This window comes from Anser brachyrhynchus (genome assembly GCF_964034855.1).
Source record: "Anser brachyrhynchus genome assembly, chromosome: 1".
Lineage (NCBI taxonomy): Eukaryota > Metazoa > Chordata > Aves > Anseriformes > Anatidae > Anser > Anser brachyrhynchus.
This window is the reverse complement of record NC_137694.1, coordinates 4,754,101-4,765,376: the sequence shown is the minus strand read 5'-3', so window position 1 is coordinate 4,765,376 and position 11,276 is coordinate 4,754,101. Positions and strand designations below refer to the sequence as shown.

Genomic DNA, 11,276 nt, shown 5'->3' with positions numbered 1-11,276 from the left:
TATAAACAGAAACAATAGCTGTGAAGTTATAACTGCAAACACAAAGCAAAATACAAACACCTCGGTATTTTTTTCTGGGGAAGGAAGGTCCATACCCCATGGCTGCTCGGCAGGTAGCTATTTTTGGAAGCCGATTATTCTTTTGTGCCCCCGATTCCTGGTCTACACCGGTGTAAGTGTAAGGGGAGTCAGGCTCTTCACGGCTGCTGACCGAGGCTGCTCCGAACTGATGACCCAGAGGTGAAAGGCCCCTTCTCCTGTTACTAATCCCGTGAGCCACACAAGCTCCTGAAAATGATTCTTTGGTTTTATTACCACCGAGGTCGTTTATAAAATCATAAAACCCGGGGTAGGAAAGCAATCCGGCAGCAGCGGTGCACAAGCATTCACAGAAATCTCCGTCCTGCGGGTGAAATGGCAAAAGTGCGTCCCTTTTTCCACAGCACCTTGAATAATTCAGTCGAATAAATGCAAGGGGTTGTGATTAACTGAGCGGAGGAAATGGATAAAACAACTTACCAAAAGCTAGTTCTTTATTATTGCAACCAGAAACGACCAAAGACTGTATATTTTGTATGTCTGCACATTACACGTGGAGGAAAACAAGAAAGAAGCAGGTTTGAGACATTTAACAATTCGAGATAAAAAAATATCGAACTCAAGAACTTTTCTTGACTGACGCACTGACTGGTAATTAGCAGGGACAGAATATAAATGAGGTGGCATTGAACAAAGAAGGTAACAGTGCACTTTTAATAAACCAATTTCATCCATATCTCCCCTGATTTGCAATTTAACAGTTCTATCAGCAAAGCCTCATTTCCCTAACTAGACTGGAGCTTTTAAAAACATGACTAATTCATTGTCATTAATATCAATTTGGATGTATTTAAAAAATAACCCTTAATATCTGTGCAACAGGTTAAAGGGCTGTACGCTCAAACCTCAGATATTTCTTGCTGAACAGTTTGAAGTAGAAATATCCCCAAATTAAGCAATGAAATCTAAATGCTCCCTATGAATTCAGAAACAAAAGATGTATTTTTTTCTTCAAATCTATTCTTACGGTTTATTTAGCTCTGAGACCACTGCACTACAATATATAATACTGCTTTTTTTTTTTTTCCTCTGCAATTTTCCCCCTCATTAAAAATATAACACATATTCACTTTGTTGGTCTTTCCAAGGGGATACACAAAGCAGAAAAATGTATCTTCTGGCCTTAATGGCATCAGGCATCTCCTTCACCTAAACACGAGCCTGACCATTGTGGCAAACTTGCTACCACTTGTTAAAAAAGAAAAAAAAAAGAAAAAAAAGAAAAAAAATCTGAGTTCCAGCTACAGATTAACACACTGGAGCTACCATTAAAAGTGCAGAGCCCCTGGCCTAAGCCCTCAATTCAGAAGGCATTTAAGCACATGTATAACTAAGTGTGGGAACAGTCTCCTTGAAGGCAATAGGATTACTCACTTCTTAAGCAGTTACCACATGTTTAAGTATCTGAATCGAGGCCTAATTATGGTGCTGGTTGACTTCTCGTGTGCGCACCACTGGGGCAGATCTCGCCAATCCCTTAAAGCCACAAGGACAAGCGTGTGTTACACGGGCTTTTAATAGCTGCTAGGTTTGTCTTCTCAGGCAAACAAAAATAAAAATCCTCATGCCCTAAAAAATAAAAAGGTACTTTATAAATATCAGGTATTTACACGTGAAACTCTTTTAATGTGAAGTGTTTTTACACACCCATGAAATGTACAAGCAATGAAACGGTACATCGACAAAGACTAAAAAACAAAACCAAAGTATAAAATATATTACAGGTCCACCAAAATAAATTCACACAGAAGAAAAAAATCGACACAATAGAAACTTTGTTTTTTAAAAAATAGAAGATATTTCACAAAAGCTTGAACATGTTTATTTTATGTTAGTACTAAAAATCAAGGGAAAAAGCTTCATATATTCTCGTCACAAAAATATTTACCAGCCACTTTTTATTTCCACATTATGATTATCTGGCTCAGCGGGAGTAGAGGCTGAACTGCATCCAGACTACAGAAATCATTCCAGAAGGTCTCCTCAGTTTACAACTTACTGCAATTTACATTTTCTTCTCCTTCAGCACCTTACTGCAAGGGTTCCGGAGGAATTCAAAAGAAATCGAGAAGGAATAGGACAGGTATCTGTATGTACAACATTCATCTTTGTTGCTGCCGAGCCACAGGAGTGGGAGCGGTACCATTAACTAGTGAAGTCTTCATAACGCTCTGTGCAAAAAACGTCCCTCGGTAGGTGAAAGACAGCATCAGAATGTACCAAAATCCAACCCCCCGGGCTCGTACAGCCTGAAAAATGCAACAGCCCCCATCGGACAAGAGATCCTTGCCCCCGATTCACTGCAGAGTCAAAACCAAAACACCCGGTGACGGAGGGTGAGAGGCGAGCACACCGCATCCCTCTGCGACGGAGCCAGGGCCGAAGTGCTGAAGTGACCGCACGACTTAAATCCACGGCAAGGTCTTCAGTGTGCTCTGTGCTTCCTCTTCTTGTGTTTTTTATCTTTCTTTTTGTTGGCACACTTGGAGCAGAACCATTGGATCTCTTCTGGGGGTGCAGTCGTGATCCCGACGCAAGGCCTGTGGAGGACAGGGCAATGTGGTGTCATAGCAGTGGAGCAATGTTATTTTTATTTCTTACCCCAAGAAATTAAACATTTCAGTGGGAGACAGGATCTGGCCTTCCTCCCCTCCCTCCCCCCAAACTGGCAGAGCAATTATATCATCACTGCATTGATGAATGCAATGATCTAACAGAAATGTAAAATAAACTTGCTTTGAAACAAGAAAATATATCGAAAGGGCACTCAGATAAGAAATTGTTTTAATAGAAAATATGACCGCACTTTCAGGTATAATAGGCTAGATTTAAAATAATTTTAAATGCTTCTTTAATACATCTGCAAAAATAGAAAACTTATGATTTTATGTAGCCTAAAAAGTGATTAATTCCTCGAACCCTTTATAAGAGCTGACATTTATATTACTGTTCATACAATGCTTCATAACTTGAAACGTCTATCTGTATACACTGTGCTCGTATTGCTGTACTTCTTTCAAAATTACCGGAATCAGCCATATTTCCTCGTCATTTCAAAAACAACTGTTATCACCGATTCCTATTAATTAAAGTAACACTCCTTCAGTTTAAAATCTGCTGCTTCAAATTCCAGAGAAACAGAGATAAAAGTATCTTCCAGATTATTAAATTGGACACAGCAAAGCCATTCAAATATTCCCAGCCTCATGAACACAAAAAAAAAAAGGGGGGGGGGTTAATAATATAGCCACAATCTGCAGGGAACGGCAGAACAGGATGGATGAGAACAACTTACCAGTGATACCAATCATCGCAGTCATCACAACCTATCATTGGACTGCCATCATCTGGCTTGTTACAGCCAGGACAGATCCAGATCTGGTTACCCCATTCGTCTCGGATCTGGTGCAAAGAAAAAAGGAAAGTTAGCTGGTTTTCAGGGCAAGCACGCAGCAAAATCAACATTTAAATAAATAAAAAGTTTGTTGCTTATCCAACAAAGCTTTTCAACGGTCACCGTTCTTATTTAGGACTTCTCTCACCCTAGGTGCTCAGCATTAGGTTTTAATTGATTTTTCCTATGCTGTACTTGAGGCAAAGGCATGCATTTTTCTGCATTGTCCTGTGAACCAGCAAAGCCAGTTGTGCCACCCGACCTACGCACAGCCACTCACACAGAGCAGCCGGGGCTCAGCCACACAATTCCTGCTCTGTCTATACACCACCACGACCAGAAGGCTGGCTTTTCACATTTCTACCCTGGTAATGGCGAGAACGAGCTACAGCAGGCTCCTGCGGAAGATAACAGTCTTATGCGCATGTAAAATATCCAGTGCAATGTGGATATGTTGCTTTATTACTTATTAGCCAAAGTCTTCAACTCGACTAGCTGATAAGATCAGGAATAAAAAAAAAGTTGTTACTGAGTAACTTTCCATTCCCCTTATGACATTTATGTCACAGCACAATTTACTAAAGGGTAAATGAAACAAGAGAGGCAGATCATTTACAGTATTAGGCAGCTGCTTACTGGGTTTATCATATTCAGAGTTTCATGATGTTTTTTAATGTTTATGCCCTGCTAGAGCCATATTTGTATTTTTAAATTTCAAGTGCTTTCTTTAACAGTTCTTTGGTAACAACATATGTGAAAAATGTCACAAAGTCCATCCAAAGAAGTGTAAATTCACAATATGGAGTACAGAATGCCTGGGGTATTACCCTGATTTCATCATTCCTTTATGGAGATTTGCACGTTATAACCCAATCTCAAAAATATGAACTGGTTTGTTCTCAGCTTTTGTGCATTAGTGCAGTTACACGTATCTAAGACAATAACTTTCTGCTATCTGTACAGCTTACAAATGCGATATTAAAAAGCAGCAGATGAAAATCCCCAAATGTTCTTAGGGGAAAAAAAAAAAATAAAGCCACTACACGGTGGTCTGTACATCTTACACCCCTGCCAGAAAAATCAATAGGAATATACCAAAGCTGCAACCAACACATCACTCTCGACTGACTCTTCTTAAAGCCCTGCACTTCTGTGTGATCTAAAACTAGAAAACACAAAGCCCAGGAATATTAAGCAGGGACCAAACCCTTCCCAACCGCGACGTGCAGCAGGCAGTGTCACACGATGAACTGGATTTTGAAGCTCGCTGATTGTAAGGCTCAGTCCTACCGCCACGCTCCCACCTGCGGGCACTGCCATTTGGCACGTGCCCCATCTGGGCGCTGCCAGCTTTGGGCACCGGCGGTGACACCTACAGGGAACGCTGCCCTGTCAGGAGACAGACACCCCAATTTTTCCAAACTTCAGTTTTCAGCGGGGTCCTTTTTGGCAGAACGCTCGTCTTGGTGTTTTAGAAGATCACGGGCTGGAGGGGGGCAGGGTGGTCTCTAACCACCAAAACCTCTCTGTGTTTGTTAAGAACTTGGGCTGCTGAATGAGGATGTCAAAATGTCTCCTAACTTCTTGTTCCTTGACGAGCCAAGGGTCGTGGAAGGAGGGACAGTGTGTGACTGCCCAATGCTATTTTAGTACAAACCATTTTGAGTTAACGATCGGAACACACTTACTGAGATACTATCCCGCAGGGAGATCCCACATAATAACTTTTGTTTTCCAAGTATAACATCATCCTTTGTCCTTCCGTGCAGAAGGGAGTCGTGTACCCCTGTCACACTGGCTCCAATCTTATCTCCCCGAAAGCTTTCCCATGCGCCCTTGGGAATGCCATTTCATCATTCTCTGTCCCGGATTCCCTTCATACAAGGGGCTAATAATTATTAATTATTCCCTTCTTCTCCAACCTCTTTGTCAGCTTTTGGACTTGGAAACTTCTCACATCAGGAGTCTCTCTGCCTGCATGCATACTCGGATCCTAATGCAGTAAAGCCCTGGTTTTAACTATAATATTATAAAAGAAAAAAAAATAAAAGACAACCTGGAGCCTACTGAATACTTTTCTCTGAATTTTCACTCCCTAAGGTGCTAAGTGTGTTACCACTGAAGTACTGGCCTTAGGAAAAGTTATAGGTTTTCCTCCTTTAAACTACCATCATCTCTAACTTATTTGCCTTTAATACTGAGGCAAATTTGCTGTAGTACAGTATTTTGAAAATGCTTCTCTCCTAGGGTGAATTTCAAAGCTTCTGGATACTACTGTAATGTGTAAGAGTGACACCACATTTACGCTGTGATGGAGAAGGTGAGGATACATATCCTTCACCCCAAAGATATGCACAGCTTATGTGAGGTAGTCGAGTACTGTAACCAACTCTGGAGTGAAATGTAGCAGCTGTTTAAATAGAGACCAGTAACACGATACAACAGTTAAGCAAGGAAGAGCACCTTCTCTGTTAGAACCAGCAGGGTAGATTTACACTAGGAATCTTTATAAAAACAGGAATTAAAAAAAAAAATCATGCGCACGTTGCAATTAAAGTAAAGAAAACTCTGTAATAAAAGCAAGTTTCAGGTGCTTTAAATGGTGAGATTTTTTAACTGGCACCCGCTATAGATAAGCAAGGTGTCACCATCCAACCTGGAACATAGCCAGGACGGGGAGGATAACAACACTGCTGCTACTGTTGGCGGTATGTGCTGCTCTTCAGTGATCAGAAACGGCAGGGCTTCCGTCTTACCCTGCATCTAGAGCAGAAATTTGCCATAGCAAAACAATCGTAGTCTTGCCCAGAGGTGTGTCCATGCTCTTTTAGAGACAGTAGTTCCTGTACCGTGTTGTAGGGGAGACTTTTCTAAAGGAATGAAGTCTTAAAGCTGCCAGAGACTAAGTTCAGAGCAAATGTCAAACAGACAGATAAACTAGTTACAGACTTTGAGACGCACAAACATTTAGTATTTCTCTATGTTGAGGAAACCAGAGTAGTGTACTCTACACACCTCAAATGATGGCTAAGTCACATTCTTGATGTTGTGTGAGGGTTTTGTACTTTACCCGACTGACAGCAAAATCTATGGTGAGTTTGACATCTGAGGTTTCAATTCAGTGCTTATGAAAGCATCTATAAAAAAATCTCCATCTCCAAAATTTTATGCTCTAGCTCAGTTAGGTGAGGAAAAATGGGATATAACTGGACTTGTTAGAAGAAATTTCAAGCGTTGGGCTGGAAACACAGGAAAATACCAACCTAAGTAGTAGTGTTTTAATGATTAACCTTTCAAAACAAGTGCACGGAAGCAATGGGCAGATAAGAGTAGCTTAGTGGAGAGCAACATCGCAAGTCCGGCACCCTCAGTTTGAGATGAGTCACCACGAAGCTCAGCAATTGAGAAGATGAATGTGCTGGGACAACACATGGCAGCACGCTTTACCTACCACGTAAGTACTGACAGTCTCAGTCACCACACTCCTAACAGGCGCTTTGGAGCCTCCGGCCCCAGAGACGGCTGGAGATGGAGGTGGAAGCAGGACTGGCGAGACCGTAGGCTGTGGAGGAGGAGGAGCAGGAGCTGGAGGAGGGGTGACGTGGACAGGAGCTGGCACCGGTGATGGCACAGGTGGAGGTGTTTTGGGCCGGCTCGCAGGAGTAGCAGGTTTGGCCTCCGGGGCTGGCACCACTTTGCTGATGACTCTGAAGGACCAAAAAATGAGAATCGTTAAGAGCTGATGGGAAAGAAAGCACCGCTCGATCACCGAGCAGATACAGAGAAAATATAGTGCAGCTAATTCACATCACCTTTAAGTCAGCACTGAGGCTGTTTCAACCCAGCACAAGGACTGCTCTCATTGCTACATCCATCCATTCACAGACCCTGACGAGCAGACAGGATAAAGTACAGAGCTATTACAAAGTGAATGTCGGGACAGCCTGAACCACTCCACAGCTCGCTGTCATATAAATATTCTCTGTGGCTTCACTAAACCTTGTTTCGTTAAGTTTTATTACATTAGCTGAATTTGTGGGAAATATTAGAAAGGAAAGTTAATCAGCTGTGAACAGCACTGATTTTAATCTTCAAACTGCGAGACGATATCATCCTCTTAAGACTCTACATTAGGGGGTTCTGCAAATATTTGCTAGTTTGGTATTTCTTTCCTCAAATGTTTATGAAATCAGCAGTAGATCTAGTCAGGACAAATAAATGACGCACACTATATACTCAGCAGTTAAAATATTGCTACTTACTCGAGTAGCTGAAGTAGACAGGATGTAGCTCTAGTAAATACACAGTATAGAATAATCTTGCCCAGGAAGGGGGATACATGGGGGACCCAGTATTTATTAACGAATGTTGATACATGGTGTTATTGATGTGCATGCATTTTAACAGACAAGGCCCTTACAATAAGACTTGAGACTGGAAACATGAGGAGAAGGAAAAGGGCTTTTTGTAAAACAAACCAGAAAAACCCCAAACAAAGCACAGGCTAGGACTATTTGTTTTTACCACATTTTGGTAAATCATTTAACTTATTTATATTTGAATGGTAACTGTGGGAGTGCAATTCATTTGTGAAGGGACTGTAGGAAGAAGGAAAATTAAAGAAAGGTTAGGCATTCCAGAGAGGAGGACATCTTAAGAAAGGAAAAAAAAAAAAGGGAGACATCGGTAGGAAAACCGTGATGAAGATTGAGTTGGAACAACTCCTGAGAACAAGGGGAGGAAAGTCCAGCTCCACTGTCAGTGGGAACTTTATGTGCAACTGAAGAGTCTTCTGCAGCTCCTTTATGATATTAAAAAGGCAGTATCGATAGCATCAGAAACACTGTCTGCAATTCAAGTCAATAATCCAAGCCATCGTTAGAGAACGAGCTGAAACTACATGATATTTAAAGCTCAGCTGAGATAATTGTGTTTTTCTCCCTAGATACGCTGCTTGCCCTACTAAATCAGAACGATGGCAAGTAACAGGAAAAAAGAGCGAAAGGAAACAGAGCAGTGGGTTTGGGATTCTTGACTAGTCTGCCACATCACATCTAGTCTACCATCACCGACCTTCTGAGACCCCATGTAAGTGACTACTGGAGGAAAACCAAAACCAAGGAAGTTTAGAAACTTAGAGCGGAGCAGAATCTAAAAGCCGATAGATGATTTTCCTGGCCATCCCCTACACTGAAGGCTTTCACACTGCTTGAAAGTCATCTAAAAATTGCTTCAGGTGCCTGATTTGGGGGCTCAGGCTCCCCAGATGTGTCTCTAAGGTGCCAGACTGTGCGTCAAACCACAGCACTCCTAACTCACTGCCTGCGACGTGCAGAAGGAAGGAGGTCCTGCTATCACGTCATCCTGGGAGCAACCTACATGTCTACCCCTGCCCCTTTCTCCTATTAGAGGGGTACTTTTGAAAAAATGCTGTTATCTCCCACCAAGCAAGCTTTCTCTTTGGCTCTTCAATGTCTGTGGTGCATTTCTGGTTCAATGAAAACCTTAGCACATGGCTCATGAGGGCTCTTTTCGACTGGCCACACACCATCTCTGAAGCTGCTTTTGTGCCTTCCTCCTTCCACTGTTCCCAAAGCTGAACGCTCAAGACCTTGGGTGGTGGCACTGCTCCCACGGCTTGCAAAGTCACCCCTGCGACTTGAAAGCCTCCTCTTAATAAAAATAAAATAAAATTTGGCAATAATATAACTGAGGAGAGGGACAGAGAACAAAATATTTGGCTCAGCAGAAGTCATTTGTAGGGTTTCAAACATCATTATTCCCTCTTTCCCCGCGCCCACTTCTACCCCCCTCCAAGTAAACAAAGTCCTGCCATGAGTTCTTCAGGGAGTCAACCCTTCCCTAGTCTGCACTAGGAAAAGTATTAGCTAATAAGATTTTAAACACAACTTTGCACACAATGTAAACAGTTTAAAAGAAGTATTAGCTAATACAATTTGAATAAGAGTGACCATGCCCAGTGAATGTATTAAATTAAATTATAGTTTCCTGGCCAAGATAAAGCCAGGTTCTCCTCCTGAACAGGGTCTTCAAAAGCCACTCTACTCATAAGTGCAGAAACTGTAGGGAACATCACGAATAAAATCTTCCAAAACTGCAAATATTCATTAGCGGGTGACACATCCCCATTGATTGGCTGGTTTGCTTCAAGTGTGCAATTAAGACACGTTCAGTATATAGGGCAGCTTGTTTATCTTGATTTTTAGAGCTCAGTTATCAAAACGGGAGATCGGCATTTTGGAGCACGCTTGGGCCTACCACTCCCTTGGGCTAATAAAGTTCTGAGACTTTAGACTCCAGAGTGGAGAAATGAATGGCTTCGTGCTGCACCATTAGAGGTGATGGAGTAATCTCAGAGAGGGTGGTTGGGCCTGTCCTCCTTCCTGAAAAAGGGGCTGCACACATGGCAATATGGAGGTGGGGAGAAATCAAAGGGAAATAGCAGTCCCATGACTAATAATTAATGTTACTTCAGACTTGGAGAGAAACCTGATATCAAAACAGTATGTAAATGATGGCAAGATTTACGAGATCTTTTTTATAGACAAGAAAAGTGAGGCACGGAGCATGCTGCAAGTAGGCGGTACTCGCTGTAGCAAAGCTTCGATCCTCCTGCTACTGAGGTCCATGCTAGGTTTTAATCTGCACTTTTGGACATCACCATACCTGTATCGTTACATTCTATCCCAAATGTGCTTTTCCTGTGCTTCCAAAATCAGGACTTGTAAGTCTGTAAGTACAACACTACATAAAGATGAAATTTCACCTCCTTTCCCCTCCTCCTCATCCAAAGTCCATAAACTCTAAAACTGGGGCTGGATTAATATTTTTTGAAGTCATACAACATAAATGAACATCAACTGCATCAACACGCTCGGAGTCCCAAGATGAAAATCACACTTCTCTCTGCAGGCTGCTCGCCTGGCGATGTATCACATCTGTATTCTACACTGAAAGATAAAAATCAAAGCTGTTTTTGAATCAAAATAGTTCCCCCAGAATGAAGAGGTGTGAGAAAACCCTTGGAATAGATGTGGTAACAAGAGCCTCCGTATATCATAACTAAAGGCTACCACTCCCTTCTGAAAAAACAGAATTAATGTAAATGTGCATCTGGTTGTGCCCAACCTAAATTCGCTTTGGATTTCTCCTTAAATGTTAACAGGAACTGTACTTCTTAAGAACCTCAGTGCTTTTCTAATTGAACATATGTATCAATAACATGTTAAAAAAAAAACACCTCTTCACAATGGTAGAGTTAATGAGATCCCATTTTCATCATTACTCTGGAGCAATTGCTCCGTTCACATAGACAGATCCAAACCCAAAAAGGATGAAAATGGTGTTGGCTCGCAAGCAAAGTGCAAATTCTCCCCAGCTCTTTAACATCACAACAGGTCAGTTTATAATCGTCTCTAATTGGCATGAGCCGTAACACGCCACATCTGGAGCAAAAGGAGGCTGCAAGGTGTGAAGTAGCTTCCTGTCTTTGGAAGCAACTTATTTGATTTCATTCTGATCCTTACAGCTGAAAGCCCCGTTGACTGCTTCACATAAACAGAGGGAAAAGACACGTGCACCAAAAGGAAATGGCTTTTCAAAAATAGGATATGAACTGCAGAGCTGAATGTCTGCTACGAGCGACAGGCTCCAAAAAACTCTGTGTCAGTACTGAGAAAGGTCTGGTCAAGAATTACAGTCATCTTTGTTTCTCGGAGGTCAAGCTCCTTAAAAATTGTTTCACGTAGGCTTTGCCTAGAAG

General features: G+C 41.9%; 1 protein-coding gene across 1 annotated transcript in view; it reads right to left on the bottom strand.

The window, feature by feature from the left end:
* Positions 1–515: 515 nt before the first annotated feature.
* TAF3 (TATA-box binding protein associated factor 3) overlaps positions 516–11,276 on the bottom strand; it is a 115,527-nt gene continuing 104,766 nt past the window's right edge. The window contains exons 5-7 of the mRNA XM_080567833.1: positions 6,945–7,200; positions 3,395–3,501; positions 516–2,639 (exon numbers count right to left, since the gene is read on the bottom strand). Of these exons, the coding sequence (XP_080423959.1) occupies positions 2,525–2,639; positions 3,395–3,501; positions 6,945–7,200 (478 nt within the window). The 3' untranslated portion in view covers positions 516–2,524. The remainder of the gene's footprint in view (positions 2,640–3,394; positions 3,502–6,944; positions 7,201–11,276) is intronic.